Genomic DNA, 22196 nt, shown 5'->3' with positions numbered 1-22196 from the left:
CATTGAGATTAAATGTGAAAGTGTCTCTTAGCTGCTTTTCAGAATTGGAAAAATTAGTACTCCTGTTAAGACCGATATAGAGCATGAAAGCATCTGCTGACATTCTCACTGAGCATCTCAAAGGCAGTACCAGTTTACTAGAGAGCTTTTAGAATTATACACTGATACCACAATGAAAGAGGCTATACATTAGCCTTACATCATTTCAAATGTAGGGGTAGGTCATAAAAGGCAATAGCCTCCCTTGATAGACCAAGGCTTAAAGCTGAAGTCTGTAAGTTTTTAAAAATAATTTTTTTGTCATATTGGCTAAAACTGTCCCTATGCCCAGACAGCAGTACATGTGATATGTAACCTGTGAAAAAAACTGCTTCAATTGGTACCACCTACTGCCTGTATTTCAATCTGGAAAGAATAATTCGGGACGAGTCAAAACAACCAATCAAAGCCAGAGGAGCGTCTGATGGAGTGTCAATCACAGCTCACACACGCTGAATCCCGCCCCCCTCTCTGGTCGCATGCGGTAGCCGCGCAGATGCTGTGAGAGGGGTGGAGCTTGGAGGTGGGGCATGAGTGAAGCAGAGAGGGTGGGGGAGTGGCGTGAAACCTGTTTTTCTTCCAATTTTCAGTCGAAGTCTGCTCTCTCCTCAATGTTACAGACTGCAGCTTTAAGCTATAATGGTTTCAGTGGTTTGTCACACCATAATTTTAAGGATATTAAAAGGTATAAAAGTCACAGTACCCTCTAGTGGTCACAAATCCACTAAAATGTAAAATGTTTGTGGTGCAAAAGGCCCAAAGACAGGTGCACATTGAATCACTTCCATGTGCAAAAATCAAACCATATCTTTATGAAAAAGTGAATCTTTATTTCTTTGAAACTTTCATACAAAAAAAGACATTTAAAGTTTAAGGCATATATTGCACAGACTATTGAGTTTTTAATACATTTTTAAAAGGAGAAAAAAAAAGGGTGACATCCTCCCTCATTCGAAGGCTTAAGGCACAGCAGCCAGTCACACTGCCTGGAGTCATAACTTGTAACAAAAAGTGAAGAAAGTAACGTCCAGAATGCATTTGGTTGGACACAAACTACATTTCGAGTATGAGCTCAGGCTAGTAAATATGCCCCCCCCCCCAAAAAAATAAAATAAAAACCTTGAACTTTCACATATTTACATCAGCACATTTTTGTTTTCCTCTGAAGAGTCAGCTTACATCTAAAACCTCACCTCTAAAAACCGTAGCCAGCCTTTCCCAGTATCCTGACCTTGAAGGCATCACAGTGTATTTTCTGTAGTCGGAAATATTAAATAAACACCAGTTGTGTGAAATTGAGGTAAAAAATGAACACCGGTCAGCTCTGCTTCTGCAACAAAAACATTCACCTCCACGATGTGGCACAGAGTGAAAAGAATGTCCAAAAAAATACGAAGAAAAAGGCTAAAATGTTTGGACCAAAAGATGAGGAGGTTTTCTTGGAATGGTTGCAGAGTTCATTGCTCTGCATCAGTAAGACCCAAACAGTTTTTTTTCTTCTGTCCACAACAACAACTCAGGCCAATACAACAGAACTGAAGTAAACACAGCTTTGTGACCTAGTAAACATTAACTGGTAATTGTGCTACAGCATCAACGGAGAAAAAAAAAAAAATGAGCCCAGCGTTCAGCCAAACTCCCACACAGCTACCAACATGTCCAGGAAAGTTTCACAGAAACTACAGCGTCTCGGACTATCAGGAACCATTTGATACAATCGGATGAGGATAAACTACACAAATAAGGGGGACAAAGAACGTGCTACATCTGCTTTATGAATAAACCGTCTGCTCTATGACCTTCAGGTCTAAGAAACAGAAACTCTTTAAGGCCTCTACAACTGTGGACGACACCAATGTGTTCTAACAGAATATAAACCTGTGCTTTTCTTATTCAGGAAATAGAAAGAAGGAACTTCTTAACGGTGCGATTGATGTGGCTGAAGGGACACTCAGAGCAGCTGAGGTGGTCCATGAAACAGCCAGGAGTTAAGAGAACAGATTCATCTAGATTATTTGTTTTTGGTTTTCCCTCCACTACGTTGTCCAGATGCAAGGAGAGAACAAAAAAAAAAAAAAAGAAGAAAAGAACATGTCAGAATAAACACACCGACCTTTTAAGAAGTCATCCTTAAAGCATGACTAGACGTCTGAGAAAATTTGCTTTCTATCAGATGAGGAATGGCTGTAGGGCAGCAGAGTTTACATCAGGGGAAGGTTTTTTTTTTTCTCTACATTCACTGAAGTCCAGCTCTGCCACTGGAAATGCTGGTAAACTATCGTACAGTTCTTCTAGCTTGTCAATGTTTTCGGATCATTCTCCTCTAATCTTCAAAGTTCCGATCCATAAAACATACCCCCCCCCCTCCTGGGTTTGTAGATCTTAAAAGAACGGCAGCAGCTTCTAGTTCACAGCTTCGCTCAGTGTGTGCAGGTTGCGCTGCGGCCCCCACACCGTGCTGATGGGGGTCGTTACCACCTGGAGGGAACCAGCCGGCCTGCTGTTGGCGTGAACCACGCTCCAAACCTTGGGCACTATGGCTGAACTGCTGCCAGCGGCGGAGTGAGGGGTGAGGTGGGAGGCGAGGCTCAGGAGAGGCGGGACGGCCGGCGCTGCGGAGGAGACCGAGGAAGAGGCGTGCAGCACGGTGGGGGCCGTGACGGGGATGGAGGGGGGTTTGTGGAACGGCGGGGAATCAGAGGAGGTTGCTGACTGGGAGGAAGGTATTTCCATGGAGACCGGGCCTACCGCTGGACTTGATGCAGTCACTGGACATGAGGCTGGAGGGGAGACGGATGTGGAAGCTGAAGGCAGCTTTGGGTTCATGACTGGGAGGGCAGCAGGTTTCTGGAGCTCCGGTCGCTCCAGGACAACAGCAGAAACTGGTACTATAGCTGGGAGACGGGCTGGGATGAGAGGAGGCTGGTTTGGGCTGGATGTTCTGACAGCGTCTTTATCTAAGGGGTTCCATATTCCTTTTTTTGCTGGTAGAGGCGTCATACTGGAGGCGGGGAGCAAGACTGGAGCAAGAACTGGAACAGCGGCGGTTGACGACTCAGTACTAGGAGATTTGATTGACTCTGGGACGGACATAGCTTTCTCCATCAGACACTGCGCTCTGGAAGGATCCATGACCTTTTCCTCTGGAGGGGGGGTGCCGCCCATTTCATTTGCATCCACCAGTTTGGCTTCCAGAGGCTCTGCTGGTTTGCTGTGGGTCTCCTTGAGCAGGTCCTGCTCCGCAGCTCTCTGCAGCGCAGCATCAACCAGCAGCCGCAGGTCACTGAAGTCATGACTCGGGTAGAGCTCAGGAGGGGTGGGTGGAGGCGTGTTGAGGAGACCACTGGAGTGGCTGGCAGCCATGTTAGCCGGAACGGTCGAATGGACGCCCCTTTCATCCGCTTCCCTCAACAGGCTCTGTGTGTCCAGCTTCATGAGCGCCTGCACAGACCCCTCCTTTCCTGGGTAGCCCGCTCCGGTGAGGATGGCCGTGGCCGTGTTCCCCAGCAGACTGAGGTCCAGAGTGGGCGCAGAGCGGATCACGGATGGACGCTGTTGAGTGGAGCGAGCTGAAGCAACGATTTCAGGAGAGCTTGCTTCGCCTGCGGTCGACTGCTGGCCCTCAGATTTACTGACAACCTTACGCGAGATTGTGAACTTGGTGGGGTCTTTTCCATCCTTTCGGAGAAGGTCAGGAAGGAGACGGCGACGAGCGTTGATGAACCAGTTGCAGATCTAAAAAAAAATAAAGCATGACAGTCATTATTGACATAATCTGTTTTATTCCTGAAAAACTGTTATTTAAACTGGATTATTTTCCCTTGGATCAAAACCTCGGGTATCATCCACCAGCTCTACGATCTATTGACTGAAAAGTTTTCCTATTTTTCTTTGAAAAAACATCTGTGTCTTTCTTTGACTAGGCCATTCCAACATGAATATTTTCCATCTCCCAATGGAGAACTAAAAACTTCACAGCATTATGCCTCATTCTTTACATCTTCACTCCCGTTTCTTGCAGAAGGATGCTGCCACTTATGATTTTCAAAGATTATTTCTAGTTTCCGTGTTCTTTGCATGAAATACTTCACAGGTTTGTCAGGTCTACATGTGCACTCAAATAAGAGTAGTTTAATTCAATACAATATTAATAGCAGTATAGTAAGATAATATGCAAATGTGCTGTGTTTTCCTAAAAGTCAGATTAGCGGCACACATTATCACATAAGCTCTTTCTTTAACCGAAGTTTTGCAGCACCTCCTTATTCAGAATAATTGTACTTTGAAAGTCGGAGATAATGGCAGCTGTGCCAAACTGCTCAATGGGGGGAAATGACCTATCAGATGCTCAAATGGGGTTTACTTTATTTGCAAATTTCTGGATTTAATGTAAAAAGATGGATGAATACATTTGGAAAGTGCTAAAGAAATGTATAACTTAAAAAAAAACCCATAAAAATCTGTCTACTAGATCAAAAACTACAAAATCCTATCTTTATCCACTCCAGTCTGTTACACACTCCCTCTAGTGGTTAAATGAGGGAAGGACAGAGAGCTGAGTGCTCAGACAGCTGGCAATAATGAAGGTCTGAGCTGAAATATGCTGAGCCACAGAGGAGGCAGCCAACGCATTCCAGTGAACTGACTACTTAACAAGGAACTGCTGCCGCCTGTAATCTGCCTCTGTGCTGAGAAGAAAAGAGGAAACGTCTCCTACTGATGCAACAAAGTGAGAACGAGAAGGGTGGGAGACTCTTAATGACACCAACCCATAATTACCTTACCATTGGTTTGTCATTTTAGTGACATAAGATATTGAGATTAAGTGTGCATCACAGATCAGAAAAAAATCAGAAAAGACGTTTCAATTAACTGAGGAGATGCGGTTTCATTCAGGAACGAAAAACAAAGATCCACACAAACAGGAGGACCACAGGTGTGGTCTCCTCTGACAGCTTCTGAGACAGAAGGGAGGCCCACCTGCAGCACGGAGAGCTTAGTCTGGTTGGAAAGGCTGAGCTTCTCCTGCTCCGATGGGTATGCGTTGAAGCGGTGCTCGTACAGCCAGCTGCGCAGGATCTGCACCGACTCTTTCGGCAGGTTTCCGCGGCGACGGCGCTTCCCAAAGTTACCCCTTCCTGACAGGTCGAGCGGGGAGCCGTCGTCGCTGTCCGACATGGCCGAGGAATGGTCATGATCCGGGTGGGGGTCATCCTCCAGAGCTGAGGAGAAGACAGATGCTTTTTATAACTTAACGTGAAGATTAGAAAAAAAAAAAGGTGTTCTAAAGGAACCAATCAAGGCAACTGTGAAAAGATTTTGACACACTGAAGACATTTTAATTACTCTAAAACCATTTAATATACAGCTAAAATATACTAACCCACTTAGAGAAGTCTTCCCCATTACCCTAACAGTGCTGTGCTATAGTATGTTACAGCCTTCCTGTTATCTTCTCAAAGTCTCACTCTCACATTCTCTTATAGCCTTGACTAAAAAAAAAACAAAAAACTTTGCTTATAGATGTAAAACATTTAATGTAAACCCCTTTCTTGTACCACACTGTAGAAATTCACCTCCGCATTTAACACATCTCTTGTGGAATCAGTGGGTTGCCACTGTGCAGCGCCCATGAGCAGTGTGGGGTTAAATGTCTTGCTCAGGAACCCAGAGTGGAGGCAATGGGGATCGAACCGGGTACTTGCAACCTTCTCAAACTGAGAGCACAACCACACTGCTCTAACCATTAGGCCAACACTTCCCCTGATATAAAAAAAGTGTCTTATATCTCTGTACAAGTCAACATTTAGCTGTCAGGGCAAGCCACAATGACCACCGATCTGATTTTATCACATTTTTCCCCCCAATCAGCTTTAAATAGGCCAACTTCAAATCATCTCTGGTTTCTATTTGCATCATTTAGCAGCACATCACACACAATGTAAATAATCAGCACCTAAACCTGATTTACAGAGGAGACAAGCGATGTTTGACTAGTTTAAGCAACTATTTTTATTTCCTTAAGTTTGACCACCCCCACACTTGTAACCCACGGTGGGTCAGGGGAGGAAAAAAAATCCCCACAAAATGGAGCATGCCTGATCCCAAAGGGGTGGGCCACAGAATGCGGTAAATGTCTTTCTCTGGGAGCTGGGTTGAAACCTGACCCCCGGGGGCAGCGCCTGTCCTCACAAAGGAGATTGTGTGCATATCAACATCACAGCAGCCAGTGGGCCCAGGAACCTATTGGCCATGTTAAGACGTTTTTTTTTGCTCCAAACGCACGTGCAAAAGATGTTGATCATCACATATAAAGATGGAAAAAAACAACTTATTTAGTATTGATGACATAAATGCATAGAACAGAACTCTTCCTGTGGTCCAAGCACTCCCCCTGAAAAAACGTGGTGTACGTGATCTGCTGGGCTGCACTGATAAATGGGGTTTATTCCAAACTAAAGCAGAAATTTAACTGAACTGGATCAGTCATAAAAAAATAAGAAAATAAAGAATCAAGAGATCGAAAAGGTCACATCAGCAGCAGCTGTGTGGTAAATCACTGCGGCTGTCAAACAAACCCAACTTCTTGTTTTTGCAATCACTCACACATGGGAAGGTAGGAGGGAAAATATCCTAAAATAAAGTTTCAAAAGGTGAGATAGTCATTTAAACTTTATTTTGAAAGCATGGATATTCGCTTGAGCTGTTAAAATAAACAGGTTTAAAAGCAGGACAGAGAATGAAAAATGGTAACCGAGCCATCTGGAGGCGCACAAAGGAGGCGCTCAGCCTCCCGCATGTCGCTCCGCCAGATGGACAGCAGCACGCCTGCCTCAGCAGACACTCATTTCAAACACAAACACGCTCGCAACAAAAAGCTCTGCATAGCAGACGAGAGCCCGCAGCAAAACATAGAGCACACGCTCACTTTTTTTTTTTTTTACAGAAATAAAGTAAAGAGGGTCCGATTGGCGCTCACCTCGTTTCAACGCTTTCATTCTTTGTTGATGGCTCCGCTTGAAAACACGCAGCTGTCCAAGTTGCTTCCACTCACAAAGCGACACTTTCCGCTAAAGCCTTCAGGAGCGAGTTTTTTATTTATTTAAATCCTTTTTCTCTCAGACTGTATCGCATAAAGAGACTCGCGTGTTTCCATTGCACTCCTCGCTTTCTGCCAGGATTAATGTTTTTCAGTTTTTTTTTTCTCTTGTCGCTTGCTCCTTTTACCTGCAAACACATTCAGCAGCAGCAGTCAGCGCTTTGCCAATCTTGACAGTCGCAGCTGAACAAGGCCCGCCCCCACAGACGGCTGTCAGCCAATCGCGTTGCTGGATAACTGCTCCTGGAGAGCGGTAAGCCAATCGCGGCGCTCCTACCGACAGCGGGCCTGGCTTCGTGTTGTTATGATGGACGGGAGAGCCTTTTCATTCAAAATATAACGTTTGCAGGTCCTAGAAAGAGTTTTTTTTCTTTCCTTTTTTGCTTTCTGCATCTTTACATCTCTGTACGGAGGAGGATTTGGGCCACTGAAAAAAAAAAAAAAAGTTTTTTTTCAGTTTAATATGGGAAAAAAAATCAGAATTCTGACTCTAATCTCAGAATTCTGACTTTAATCTGAGAAAAAAAGTCAAAATTCTGAGATTAAAGTCAGAATTCTGGGAATAAAAGTCAAAATTATGAGATTAAAGTCAGACTTCTGATTTATTTTCTCATATTATACTGAAATAAAAAATTTAAATCAGTGAACTTTTTACATATGTTTAGTGGCCCTAATCCTCTTCTGTAGCTCTGATATCCTACAAGGTTTAAACTTTTCAGCAAAATTCACGATTTCTTCCTTTTTAAGGAAAATGGTTTGTGTGATTTAAAAACTGACGTTATATGAATAATTTTTTTTTTACAAAAATAGGGAATAAACTGTAGTTTCTCCAATAAGGTGATGTAAAGAGAAGCAAATATGAGAAAAGAAACATTAAGAATGAAAAATTATTCTTAACACTTTAAAGAAACAGGAATCACAGTTTAAGATGGATTAAATAAAATTATCTGGAATGATGAAATGTGTTCAAAAGAAATATTTGTATCTTCATCTGTGTGTAGATATTTAAACTTGAACCTTTTCACATTTTTACAGCCACACACCTCAATGTACTTTAAAATTTAATGGGATAAATCATCACATGTTACAGTATATTTATGCTGTAAAACAGCTTTCCATTTTTTTTCCTTTTACAAATTCCAGTCTGTAAAATAAGGATGTATCGATACATCTCATAAATGTAAATCCTGATGTTTTACTTTACCTGTTCTGCTCATCTAGTAACACATTTGCTTTGCTATTCTTGGCAAAAGGGATCAAACTCAGATTAGATTTAGAGAGTATGAACATTTTTAAGTCTTTTTGCGGCTGTATGTTAAACTTTTGACTGGGCTATGCTAACTTTTCAAAATCCTTTAATATAAAGCCAGTCGTTGAAGCTGTTATTTCTATATTTAGTGTAGATCTCCTGCTCTGTATTTACAGGAGCTTCCATCTCTGTGCTGAATGAAAGCATACCTGCCACTTTCTTGTTTTTATGCTAACTAAGAAGTTGAATTTCGGTCTCAGATGTACAAAAAAAATTAAAAGGATAATTTTTTATTTGCTTACTATAAAACACAATGAATCTGATCATTTTAGGAAATGGTCAGCTATCCAATTAAAATTTTAATGCAATTATCAATTATTTTAGAAATATGATGGGATACACATTTTTTTCCTTGGATATAAACCCTAAAATCTTAGTTTATTTTTGGAAAGCCTTATTAGTATCACCTAGATGAAATCCCAACTGTATGGAGCAAAGCAGAGGAAGCAGTCCATTCAGACCATGGAGTAGAAAACATCCCAATAGACATTCGGCACAGATACGTATATATTTTTTTTCCACAGTTTTGCTCTATTTCGGACTTGCTTTTAATGGCTCAGAGCAAACTGCAAACAGAATATCCCTTTTTTTGTATAGCTACAAAAGCTTTCCTTTGGTACCATATCTGTAAAATCTTGATTTATACAGCGAATGACTTAAATATTGTTTTCCAGTAAAAAGACATTTGCACCTGATGCTCCTCTGATCAATGCTCCCTGTCTAGTTTGTCAGTTTAAGTCTATGACCAATTGTAGTTTTTTGTTGGCCTATAATCTAAATACCAATTAAATGCATTGATGTCTAAGGAGATGTTGATACCTTTACACTGCTGCTTCGTTCAAAACAAATTCACGATTAGATACTTGAGAAAGTATTTTGTGAACTTTATTGAACATTGCGCCTCTGCAGTATACATGTCAACAACCTTGAAACTGTATAAACAGGTTTACAGCATCGTAAAAGATGAAATATTTGATCCGGTTTAACTCTTATTTACAGACAATAACTTTATGAAGCTCAAGGAGAGAAATGCAATATAGTGTCCTTTTAATAGCAAAGATCCCCTTTACTCTGTATTGCACATACTTTATTGTTAACAGAGGGAAGCGAACAGTATCCAAGGTAAAACTCTCCAAAACGGCCCACATATTCACTCACAGCACAATCTCGATTCTTTCATCTTGGCTGGATGACACACATCTTAAATATTACTCTAAAGAACAGATGCTAGGCATTAAATTATGTGCTTAATTCATTAAAATGCTTATTTGCAGACACTTTTTGCTACATCATATCTCTGCTGGAATCAGCATGGCCTCTGTCCCTCATCCCAACTTGCTTCATGAACTGGATGAACAAAGCAAAGATGGAGGTAGAGCTAGTTCAGATTTTACTTTTGTTTTTTTTTCGCACCTTCCAGACTTTCCAAGGTATGTGAAGGAGAATGTCACGCCTTGGCTGAGGCAACCTGTTTTTTTTTTAGGCTTTTAAGCACTACGCCATTTACATTTGTAAAGAAAACCAAAAACAGTTTTCATCTAAATGCAATAATGCTTAAAAGTGATACAAAATTTTCCTTTAATGACAAACCTTCTTTTTTAAGAGCGAATTCTGACTGAATTGATTGAATGCTCCTTATGGACAGCCAATGAGAAACACGGGACTAATTTTTAGGAGCTTATGGGGAATAAAAAATAAAAGCAAAAACTTTATAATAAAACCCAACAAAACAGACAGGAGCTTGTGCATTTAGGCCAATCAAAGATGGCCATCCTTCAGGAACAGCTTCGCATTACAACTGCAGATGTTAGGAAAATAAATAAAAATCAAGACCTTAACTGTTAAAAACATCAGTTACAGTTTTTAAGAAGTTTCTAGAGCTAAACCAAAAGAAACGGACAAAATGGGAGGAGGGGAACCCCAAAACGATTCAAAATGCAGACATTGCTCTTGGCTTGTACAAAGGTGGTAAAAATACAAAAATAAACAGAAAAAAAGTTTTTGAAATAAAATAGCAGTCATGAAAGTAGTTGGAAAGCCCACTCTTAGTAGAACTAAGAATATAAAAACTAATTTTTAGTCCCAAACTCCTTTTTGTGAACATTTCCTCATTTATCCAAAATCATGCAACAACTAACCAGTGTGTAAACTTGGTGAAGGAGGACACACAAAGGACTAGAAAAAAAAGGAAAAGAATGGTAGAAAGCATCAACCCCATATGCATGAGGATCATTATCACCCCCAAATCACTTGCTTTACAGCAACAGCCCAGCCCCCCCACAGTGCAAATATGCGGCCAATGGATGACTCTGCTCAGGAAATGGGCCCAGCTCTGTTCCTTCACCAGGTCTGTGTGTTTATTGGAGTAAAGCATTGTTTACATGCATGAGATAAGGTTTTGCTTTGTAACCGCAAGCATGTTGCTGCCAAGTTTTGGTATTTCGGCATCCGAATGACAGTAGAACATACACATCTACGTGCTTTGCCCATCTACTGTGTATTTTATATGTTGAGATATTTTTTTAACCTCTATTCAAGGCAGAGTTTTATACAAAATGGGAAATCAAAAGGATATCGCTGAAAATATGAGGCTTGAAACAGTTTGTATGAAATCAAACTGATATATGTGAACATTTTATAGCTGGTTTAAAGTTTTCAGAGGCGATCATGAGTGAATAAATCTAAATAATTTGGTTCAGGAGATGAAAGACAGCTGGAAATATTCATTTAGACCACAAATAAACAGGTCAAATCAAGTCAAAATTAAATCAAGCTAATGGCAAATTTAGATTCATGCAAAAGGCTTTCAGGTGCTTACGACGCTCTATCCTCCCCAGTCAAATGGACCGGGGGGTTGATAGCAGTCAGGGAACTGTCTATTGACACCCCTGAGCCACAGTCCTAGCTGAGAATCACCCACAGCAGGCAAACATCACAGTCAAACAATAGGCGGCCATCAAGGCAAAGCTTTTACCAGGGCCATGAGAAGAATGGAGCTCGTTGGGCTTTTCTAATTCAAAACTGGAGACTCAACCTTGGGTTGCAAGTTATGAGAGGGAGGCTTTGCAATAGACAAATAAAAGGAGGGTGCAGCAAGGAAAGTTGTTTGCTTGCGACTAGCATTTGGAAGACAAATCAACCTCATTGACAGTTGTTGGCCTTATCTGTGCCCACGAGGGGAATTAATACTTATTAAAAGGAGATATCTTTAATTTACTAAGCCAATTTCTGCAGTACCTGCATGTTTGTAGACAAAAGTATCCCCACCCTTCATACTTTTAACCATTTTGTCATGTTGCAGACATATAAGGTGCCATATTCTGCTGGGATATAGACAAACACAGCATAATGCATTCTTGTAAAGTGGACAGAAAGTGGAAAAATAATTTTATATCTCCTGTATCTATTCTGAAAGGCTTATATATAATACAGGGAAGAAGTAACTTAATATTTTGATAAAATCCAGCAATGAAAAATTTAATCTAAGCATAATTCAAATGGATCTGTAAAGGCGTCAGAGAATTTCCGAGAGCAGCAAATGAAGGAGATGAACGAAAAAACAGACAGGTCAGGAAAGACAAAAAAATAAATAAATAAATAGAATTACCCGCTGTTTAATTAATCATTTAAAAACAGTGAAATGGCTAGCCAAGCCAGGCGAGGAGAGCATTAACTGGGAAAGCAGCCAATTAAGTTTATGGTAAATCTGGAACAGCTGCAGAGATCCTGAGCTGCTAGTGAAAGAAGGCCATGAACGTCTTTGAAGTCTCTTAAGAACCATGAAGGAGACGTGTGCAGGAAGCTTCTCAGGTGAGTGAGAACAACACTGAACTTTAGGCCTTGATGCAAAATGCTATGTGTGGCAGAAAATTGCCACAACCCCCTCATCATGAACATAACCCCCTGCTGCTGCAAAACATGGTGGTGGTAGCATTATGTTGTGGGCTGCTTTTTTAATGAACAAAGAGGCTATCTACAATGAATTGTAAAGGGGAAAAAAAGTTTTCATTCCAATTTACAATCCTGCACTGCTTTGCATCTATGGCATACATATATATTAAAGTCTGTGGTTTTAACTTGGGATGCACTGATCCTTATTTCTTCCCTTCCAATCCAAGGAATGGTCAAACTAATTTCTAGAAGCAAATATATGTATAATTGCAGAGATATGTATCCAACAAAGCAACTTAAGATCAGTATGAGGTCAAAAAAGGAAGTAATAAACAGTAAATCATGTTACCAGGACCAATGCCATCCTTGATCATTGATTGTATTTATTAAATAATTTTTTATAGAAATAGAGTGAATAGAACAACAGTCTCTATGGATTGAGCTAATTTTGACCGATACCGGATGTAGAATTTGCTTAAATATCGGAATCAATACCATTATTAAAATCAGATTGGTGCATCTCTTGTTGTAATGTAATGTAATGTAAAAAGGTTCAAGGGGTATGAATACTTATGCACAGGTCTGTTTATGCAGAACAGGACAGGGAAAATTTGTCTTTTATAAGTCTCCATTCTTTCCTTTTGGTGTGATAACTGAAAACTGGTTTGCTATGTAGGCACCGTTGCCCTCCTGAGGTCGGAAACAATTCTTTTCCATTAAATTAGATCTCTGCATCAGAAAGGGCAGCGCAGTGGTTCTGAACGCTGGGCAGCTCTGCTGAAGCTTCCTGCCTTTTATCCAAATGTTAAATCTGCAGTACATATGTTGCTCTGGGTAAAGTCCACTCCCATCCGTTTTCACAGTCAACTGTTGAGTTTCCCTTCTGCTGACATTTTATTACATGAGCTGAATAGAAAACAGTGAATTAATCTTTGGCTTTCCTCGAAGACAGAAAAAAAACGTTGACTTTGACTACATGATAAAAGGGAAATGATTTATACATTTAATGTAATCAAAAGAGATTATGGTAAAAAAAAAAAAACTGTATGTGGAGAGTGGAAAAAAGGATGGAAAAATTTGCTTGGATGATTTTGGTATTAAATGGGAACCAAGAAAATTAAATAATAAGCAGTGTGCAGACTGCACAACTTAAAAGCCCTAGATAATTTTAAAATGTGCAAGCTTTATGTTTATTATGCTACTCAAAGCACTGAAATGTACATAATGCAACAGAAAATACCCTAAAATATCCATGGATCTGAAGTTAACACACAAAAAAGGAAAAAAACAAACAAACAAGGACTAAAAAGAGTTTTCAGATTTTCCATCTACAAATCAGGCAGCCATTATGAAAGTACATACCTCCATATCTGGGTTTAATACCATTCAAAACAATAAAAAAAAACAACAACTAAATGCTAAATTCTTTGACACAAATACATACGCAAGTTTGAAGGAGTTAAACACAAAAAATAGCTGTTCACACATCTGAGTTTGTTTTTCAACATACCCACAAATATTCAGAACAGCCTGGTCTGAATGCATTGAAACCAAGCCCAAATCTACAGTTAAAGAAAAACGAAATACACAGAAGACAGATGGGGTGGATTTATGTGCAACTCGTCTGATGGCCACAAGGAGCTGCTCTGCGAAGCTCCAAGATGGCCAGTGATTGAGAAGAGAGAGCAAGAGAGCGGGAGACAGAGGCGATGATGCCTACCCTTAATATGAGTAGGTAAATGAGATGATTTGCCAATGCAATGAGTATTTTTACTCTTAAAATAAGACATTTAGATAGAATGCACTTGAATTAACACAATGCATTTGCGTTTTCTTATTTTAAATGTAAATTGTCTTGTTCCATTGGCAAAATGTCTCTTATACCTTCTCAATTTAATAACAAATGCACTCATTTTAAGAAAAAATGACTTATCTAGATTTTTATTTTTTTTCCAGTGTACCTTCTGTCCGCTTAATAAATCTTAGAGCCGAGATATAAGAACTTCTAAACAGTCTTCATAAAATTTTTAAACCTAAAGTTGTTATATTAATAACTTTAATAACTTTTTTTTTAATGATATCAAGAAAAGGTGACAAGAGATGATAAAGTTCATCAGCTGGCAGCCTGAGAAGAGGAATCTTCAGCTTCATGAGTTTACAGTCTGATATAAATGGTTTATTATCATTTGCAACCAGGACCAGCCTATGATTATGTTACAAATATACCCATTCACTGGCATTGCCCCTCTACACACCCCTTCCTTACTCACAATAATTCATCTGACCTGAATAAACATCCTCCTCATTTTTCTTTTTTTTTTCTCCAGAGAAAACACTTATCCGTCCTAGGATCCTTCTCGCTCATGTCTTCCTCTCAGAGGCGAGTTTGGGCCTCGGGGACGTAAATTTCAATGCTGTCCGCGCTCTCCGTGGCAGAGTTCTGGCGAAACGAGGCAGCCTTCTTAGCAGCCAGCAGGCGTTTGCGAGCCTCTTGTCTCTGCTTTTCTGCAGAGGCTGATGAAGATGTTGAAGAGGAGTCGGCACTCTTCTCGCGGGCAAGCGTCGGCCGCGTCTTATTAGGCTTCTTGGACGCAGGAAGGGTTGCCTTGTCCTCGCTCTGTAACAGGTTTAAAGTTAGAATGACAGAAAGAGTATGTTAAAATGTAATCTATTAAGAGTCCTATTTTTTTTCTTCTGTTCAAAAAAGTTTGACAGGAATCTGAAAACGGTTTAGTCTTTTACTGATTGAGACAATGTGTAGTGAACTGGACGATCGCACAGAAAAACAGGGACAGCATAGAAAGCTACATTAAGGAAGTAAACATTGAAAAGGACACACTTTCAACCACTTGAAATGGTAACATGAGTGGATGTATGCTGAATATTAAAAAGGGTCACAAGACAGCCACAACATTTACAATGATTTGAAACAAAAAGTAGGTGCTCGACAATTTGCCCCTTCAACATTCCGTACTTCGAGATTTTTATTTTTTCTCCTGACTTTTCTAGATTTTTTATTTATTCTCTTTAATATAACCTCTTTTGGCCAACTATATATTTTTAAAGATAGTTCAAAGGTGCTGGATTCTCAGTCATCCATGCCATAGCCATTCCAAAAAAGTAAAAAAAAAAAAATCTACTGGACTTTTGAAGACGTTTCGCTTCCCATCCAGGAGGCTTTTTCAATTCAAAATGTCAGAAATAGCATTGAGGTCAAGGCTTTATATTGTGGACCTTAAAGAGCCCAATTCTGACATTTTATATTGAAAAAGCCTCCTGGATTGGAAGCAAAACATCTTCAAACTTGGAAACAAAATCCAGTGGATTGCTTTTTTTAACTTTTTTGGAATGGTTCAAAGATCAAGAATTTCAGCATCTTGGCCACTACAATATATCAATATGCTGCCGGTACAACAGGAGGAATGGATTGCACTTTAAATCTGTCTAGTATTACATGCAGGCAGTTACATGATTGGGATTACATTGCAAAAGGAAAGAAGCTGCAGATCTACTGCTATGACTCTAAAGTCTCTTTGCCACTGAAAATAGCGTGTTAACGCATGTTTTTCCAGGCACGGGTCAACCTTCTAATAATCAGCATTTGGCTCCCTTCCCATTGGCAAAAAAAGCTAGGTCTAACAGATCGCTGGCTGCATTGTGACAAAAATCAGGACAGTAAACAATGGAGAGCAACATGGAAGGAAGCCAGGGTGTAGTAAGTTTTATTACTTTATTGTTTTCATCTTTTTTCCCTCCGAATGTCTCTTACCAGACGTGTGCCATATTTATTGAATGTAAACTGAGTTGTTTCAGCATGTTAGATCAGAAGCGACTGGCGCAGTGTGTTGAAAGATGTGTTTAAAGGTGTTACGTAATTTAGCAGGTTGACCCAGTGTAAAGTAAAAGCTGCTTTGAAGTTTTAATTTAAACAATGTTTAAGTGATCCTCACAGCCTGGAATTTCAGCCGACACAAATGATTTTAAGTATTTTTATAGTACAACTTGTCTAACTTGAGATGATGTGTTCGCTATCGCTGGAGGAATTATGGTTTTCTTTCAAATTGCTCACAGAATTCCTCCCCCAAACTTTAAATGTATCCCTCTCTAAATCCTCCAAGTCTGTATCTAAACTTTGTGTTTCTATCGTCTATAAAAATTTAAACAGAGATGTGAAAATAAAAGCCCCAGAACTTCACAACTCATTCTGACCTTTGTATTGTGTTTAAGTTTACTCATCTGTAAATAAGTGTAAAGTTTTTATTCAGGTTGCTGAAACCAAAAGTGATTATAAAATCTAAATCAGTCAGCAAATATTTATAATGACTTCGAGGTGGATGTAAAAAAAAAAAAAAGGAACCTACAAAAATGTCAGTTCTCTCTATAATCCCGACATCTATTAGAAGACAATGTAACTATGGGACAACCAGACAGAGACTTCAACTAGAGGTCTGCACAACGAAGCTGGATTACTGGGTTAGTAGACAACGTCAGGTTCAATCCCAATTTTCTGTTAACAGGAAGCTGGATAACTTGGTTAGCGAGACAACTTCTGGTTTCATCCTAACCTCCAGGTACCGCGAAGCTGGATTAATTCTTACTGAGGCCAGTTACCATGGTAACGTACTCTGAACATCAAACCTGCTCCAGGGCTTCCTAGCTTTCAGGGTTGATCTAAATCGTAGCAAAAAAAGAAGTCTAAAATTTCCACCTAAAAGCAGTAAATCTATGACATACACTTGGGTGTAAGCAGCGGCTTGCATACAGAATCTAGTCAAACTCATGTTTTTTTTTTTGACAATCTCTATGTGTCTATAATCATAGACATTTGAGTAAATTAAGTTTTTAAAAGAGACTTTGTATGTTTTTTTGTGAAAAATATTTAATTAAACTAAATGATGTTTAAAATGTAGTTCCCAGTGTTAATTAAACAAAAACTTTTTTGGCTTTTTCTCCTTTCATATAAAATGGCCTCAGTACTGCATCATACATATTTCACCAGCTCAAAGAGAATGACAAATGTTGGTGTCTCATAAAATCCTTAGAAAGCAATGCTCTATAAAATTTTAACTATTTAACAATTTTTATTTATTTTTTTTTTAGAGTTTTTACAGCACTAGTGACTCTTTTTGCCCAGTAGGCTGATAGGAAAGAGAGGGGGAGAGACATAGAGCAAAGGACCAGAGGTCAGATTCGAACCCGGGTCGGCAACGTGGAGAACTAAGGCCTCCGTACATGGGTCATGTGCGCTAACCACTGCGCCACTAAAGCACACACATAAATATGTGTAACAATTTGAAATTTAAAATGATTTATGTCCCTAATTAGTCCACAATATTAAAGTATAAAAGGAAAAAAAGTAATAAATAATCATTAAGAACAAAGGTAGGAACAGAATGTTAATGTGTAGGCGCTAAAGAGAGGCACGACTTGTAGAAGAGGCAAATTAACGAAGAGCCAAAAAAGAGGCTAACAGACTCAGAAGTCACAGACAAGTCAAAAAAATAAATAAATAAAGGCTACATCAAGATGAATGTAGCCCAGTTAATGAGCAAAAGCAAGGCTGCATTTGGTCGCATTCACCAGTGCATCTTAGCCATGCTCCGCTGCAACACAGACACACATGTAGATAAATGATGCATGCATGCTCAAAGCAGGGCTTTACACTTTAAAAACACAGCAGCCCCAGCCCTCTTTGGGATGGCTCTTTTCCCATGCATGCCAACAGGGATCTCTCGGGCCCCTCTGTGTTGGACAGCGAGGCCTTGTTAAGAGTTCATCCCACGCTGGGACAGAGTTTAAAAAGAGTGGGAGAGAAATGGCGGTGGTGGTGGGAGGAGAGAGGCCGGTTTCGGCGGCTTTCCTACCCCAGCCAGGGCACTGGGCAGCATGGGTGGGAAGTACCTTCCGCTCAGGGGACGACTGGGTGGCCGCAGACGGTACGGGCTGCCAGTCATTGGACTTTAGATGGTAGAGCTCATCAAACTTGAGGCTAATGTCCTCGATAGATAGCTGTAGCAGGTCCCAGAAGCCAGCCAGGTCCTGGGCTGTGGGCCGTGGGTTTGCAGTCACATTCTGACCAGAGAAAGATAAACATGGTGAAACCAATGGAACGGCGAGTAGTCGTCCTTAAACCAACATCACTTGCTTCTTAAACATTTGTTCTTCTTTTTAATGGTGTGACTAAATGAACTCACAATTTCTTTCTTTTTTGTTTTTTTACTTTCCTTTACCTTCTGTTTTTATCCAATTAGAAGAATGTTGACTTCACTGCAAAAGTGAAAAAAGTTGTGTATAAAAACTGATCAACAGAAATGTTTTCTTTTAAAGTATTAGCAGTATTACCATGCATTAAAGCAGGTCGTATTTAGAAAATAAGTAGGATTTAATGACTAGAGCTGCGTTTACTGTAGAAATAAGAAATAAAAATGCTTTGCAGAGAAGAACAAGCCTGATTTTCTCTGCTTCGCGGACATTTATTTCAGATACTGTATTTGATACACATATTTTTAAAAATAAGGCAAATAGATAAAACTAATCACAAAGCTCGTGGAAGTCAGGACAGAGAGAGTGATCCCAACAGGTTTTGATGGAAAGAAAAGTCACTCAAACTTCATTATTAATAACTATTAAAGCTACAGTGTTTAATTTTAAGCGACATCTAACGTTCAGACTGCAGACCACAGCAACATGAACATCTCCCCCCACCGCTTCTCCCCCCAGTACGGCGAGCGTTACGGGACAAAATGTCTTCCACGACGTCCGCATCACCTACCTTCTCAAGTGATGAGGTTTGTTTACATAGATAATTTTAATACTACCATCTATTGTTCAGTACCGTCTCAGTTCATCTCTCTCAACTTGCCGTAGTTACTTTCGAGCGTAATGGGCGATCTTGCAATCGCTAGTTTGTTGGCTCTGCGCTGCCGTAGCGCAAAGATGTCTGCCTCCATGGCTGCGAGACCCGCTCCAATGTAATTATAAATAACGAATTCTAAGACAATGCAAATATTAAGGTTAAGAGGCTGAGCTCGTAGATGATGATAAATAACATAGTTATGTATAATATATTACATTTCTGACTGTGTATCCCTGTAATTATTACACACTGTAGCTTTAAGATATTAGGAAGCTAAAGCACATTTTAGACCAGATGTGTTGTGGCATCCCTAAGCATTTATATAAGCATTTATATTAAAAAATGTGTTTAAAAAAGCTATACATAAAAAACATTATTGTGATCTGAACAGTTGGATATTTGATTTGGTGCAGCAGCTCAAGTTTTGCAAAAATATTTGGAGAAAGAAAAAAGCTAAATTCTAATTTCTTTATAAATTGTTTCTCAGATCATAATTGTTTAGAAAATGTTTCAACTCAGCTGAAACCTTAGACAGTAATCACTAAGGTTACTACAATGCTTTTGTAGTAAGTATTGCTTAATCAGTTCTAAATTAGCACTGTTCGAATTGCAAATACAATATTTTAAATGATTTGAAATAAGGCACAGAAATTTGTTTCATATTTCTTCTCTGTCTTTTGAGCAGCATGACACTTATTCTAGCTACAAGCAAAGCAATGTGATGTTTGTGTGTTCAGTGTCCAATGGCCGCAGCTGCAGTTTTTAGATTCACCACTAGATGGAGCTGTATAACAATACTGCTCACAATAAAAGGAAACCAGTTTTTCAAAACCCATACTGCTGCTTGAGATGAGTGAAGGGAATAAACACAATATGATTTTTTTCACAAAATAAAAATGTTTAAATACAAGTATAACACTTTTCAATGAGCTAACAAATTTTCTGAAAATTTGAAGGCGTGAAAGATGTCAAAAAATGTCCACAATTTATACCTCTTTGCTAGAGTGCAACCACAAACTTCAAAGTACACTATTTTGATTTTACGTAAAAAAAATTATATATATATATATATATATATATATATATATATATATATATATATATATATATATATATATATATATATATATATATATATATATAAAAACAATAGAAAAACAGCAAAAAAAAAAAAAATAGTCACATAATTCACTTGCCTGACTTTATTTTTTTTAGCAAAAACAACCAACAGTCTCCTCCCACTTATATCTGCTGGTGATCTGTCATATGAAGCCGCTGTATAAATACATTAATAAGTTAGGTAAATATTATAAAATAAGTGGAAATATTCACGAGAAATAAACTCATTTGAAATCCTGCACAGATGCAGTCAAAGTCAGTAGCGCTTTAAACAGACTGCCTTCTGTTGACTCCACACTATTCACAATTACAATGCTTCAGCACTTCCTGCTCTTCACTCAGGACAAATCACATCAGAGTACCACATGTCATGTGCTGGTATTTGGCTAAATTTTGTATAACGGCATTTTCATGAAAAGACGTCAGGGCTTATTGGCTTAATATAAGCTTCTTGTGTTTTGTGCTGCAGGATCCTCATGATGGGTTCTGTAGCTTCCTATGCAGTGCATCATGTCTGCTTTCAGATTAGTCAGCTTTCAAGTACATGAAAGCATTTTTATGCATAGGAAGACAAGCAGACATAACTCCAAGTTCTGTTCTTCTGTTCGGGCCACCAACTGTGTGTTTTGGATTGAACGTTCCTGTGTCGTAAAGTGTAAATATACACACCAGGTTTTGCTCACACAGTCCCCGGAACTGCTGGAACTTCTGAGACATTAGGAGCTGAGCACTTCCCACCGCGGTGCGAACTTTCCCCAGCACTACAGAGAAAGGAAAACAAATTTACTGTGCATAATTAGGAATTATGGTGTTATCAGAGCTCTTGGGCTCAAGATGTCTGCATTTTTATCTTAACAGGATATGAATGGCATAAAAGTGGAAAACCCAATCCTCTATTTGGACACTACAGCCATTTATTTGACTTGGATGCAACTTGTGACTTGTCACAACATTAGTCTGTTTGCACAGTCAAATTAGGACAACATCTGCCTTGACAAAACTGGGGCTCCTTTCTGATTGGTGGATTTTAAAGTTGCAGGCCTCAGACTACTGTGTGGCCAGATCCCACTTCTAGACTGCAGATTTACATCAGATTTAATGCAAACTACCAAACTGTGGCAGGTCACAAGCAAACGCCTTACTCTTGAGAAAGCAAAAATCCTCGCTGAACAAAAGCAGAGCCTCAGCCGTATCAGAGGAGCCCATCTGATAACGACCCCTAAAGCGCTTTTAAATGGTTTGCATTTATGGTAGGCTTTGCACGTCTGCATAATGCTGCTGTATGTCTAAGGCTGATGTCAAAGCACTAATCTAATCTGAGGGTTTAATCAGTTCCAGACTAGATTTGTGTAATTCTGGAGATTACAGGCCTGCTTGTGTGTGTTAACCCCAGGTATTACAGCATCATCCCCTCCATGCTGTGTTTGTCCAACAGATTGATTAGAGCAAGTGAGAACAGAGTTCTGCACTGCAATCTTATATCAGATAGTAGTATATCTCATCTTAAAGGCTGCATAGAGTTCTGGGTTTTTGTTGTTTTCAGGACTTGGCGTAGTGCTGTAAGCGTGCCGTTGTTACATCAAGCCTCGTTCCCCCATCAGATACGCTTTCCCCTGCATCAGCTGCTCTGTGCTCACGCCACAGGGGAACTACGGAAAGTGTCAACGACTAAACATTAGTATATATGGAGAAAAGGAGACATAGATAAGATAGAGAGAGAGTAAACCAGATAGATAGATGTTGCAGTATCTTCCCTATCTACCATTCCCCCTGTGTAAAATGGGCATATAAACCCCGTCAGATACTGTTCCCCCTGGTTGACATGGGGGAACGATATTTGATGGGCCTATAAACCCTATCAGATACTGTTCCCCCTGCTTAAC

General features: G+C 39.6%; 2 protein-coding genes across 5 annotated transcripts in view; both read right to left on the bottom strand.

Annotated features, from left to right (window-relative positions):
- Window positions 1-846: 846 nt before the first annotated feature.
- LOC119794279 (proline-rich protein 36-like) lies at window positions 847-7301 on the bottom strand. The gene is made up of 3 exons (XM_038301756.1): window positions 7019-7301; window positions 5020-5261; window positions 847-3774 (listed from the first exon to the last, which is right to left on the bottom strand). The coding sequence occupies exons 1-3, from the start codon at window positions 7035-7037 to the stop codon at window positions 2443-2445; spliced, it is 1593 nt and encodes a 530-aa protein (XP_038157684.1). The 5' UTR covers window positions 7038-7301; the 3' UTR covers window positions 847-2442.
- A 7294-nt stretch (window positions 7302-14595) lies between these two features.
- dlgap4b (discs, large (Drosophila) homolog-associated protein 4b) overlaps window positions 14596-22196 on the bottom strand; it is a 136523-nt gene continuing 128922 nt past the window's right edge. For 2 of the 4 annotated variants that reach the window (XM_038301767.1, XM_038301764.1), the window contains 3 exons: window positions 20983-21074; window positions 18240-18410; window positions 14596-14955 (listed from right to left, as the gene is read on the bottom strand). In XM_038301767.1, coding sequence (XP_038157695.1) covers window positions 14713-14955; window positions 18240-18410; window positions 20983-21074 — 506 coding nt within the window. In that variant the 3' untranslated portion in view covers window positions 14596-14712. Of the gene's footprint in view, window positions 14956-18202; window positions 18411-20982; window positions 21075-22196 lie in introns of all 4 variants that reach the window. The other 2 variants (XM_038301765.1, XM_038301766.1) reach the window with 2 other exon arrangements.

The sequence above is a fragment of the Cyprinodon tularosa genome, unplaced genomic scaffold (genome assembly GCF_016077235.1).
Source record: "Cyprinodon tularosa strain WSP-4 unplaced genomic scaffold, ASM1607723v1 ctg473, whole genome shotgun sequence".
Taxonomy (NCBI): domain Eukaryota; kingdom Metazoa; phylum Chordata; class Actinopteri; order Cyprinodontiformes; family Cyprinodontidae; genus Cyprinodon; species Cyprinodon tularosa.
The sequence above is the reverse complement of the archived record's forward strand: the minus strand, read 5'-3'. Positions and strand labels throughout refer to the sequence as shown.

What these genes read in the sequence shown, in the direction of transcription:
- LOC119794279 (XM_038301756.1), bottom strand. An exon ending in CTAAGCTCTCCGTGCTGCAG is followed by an intron (nt 3,775 to 5,019) that starts GTGGGCCTCCCT and finishes ATTTTTTTTTAG; the next exon opens with ATCTGCAACTGGTTCATCAA.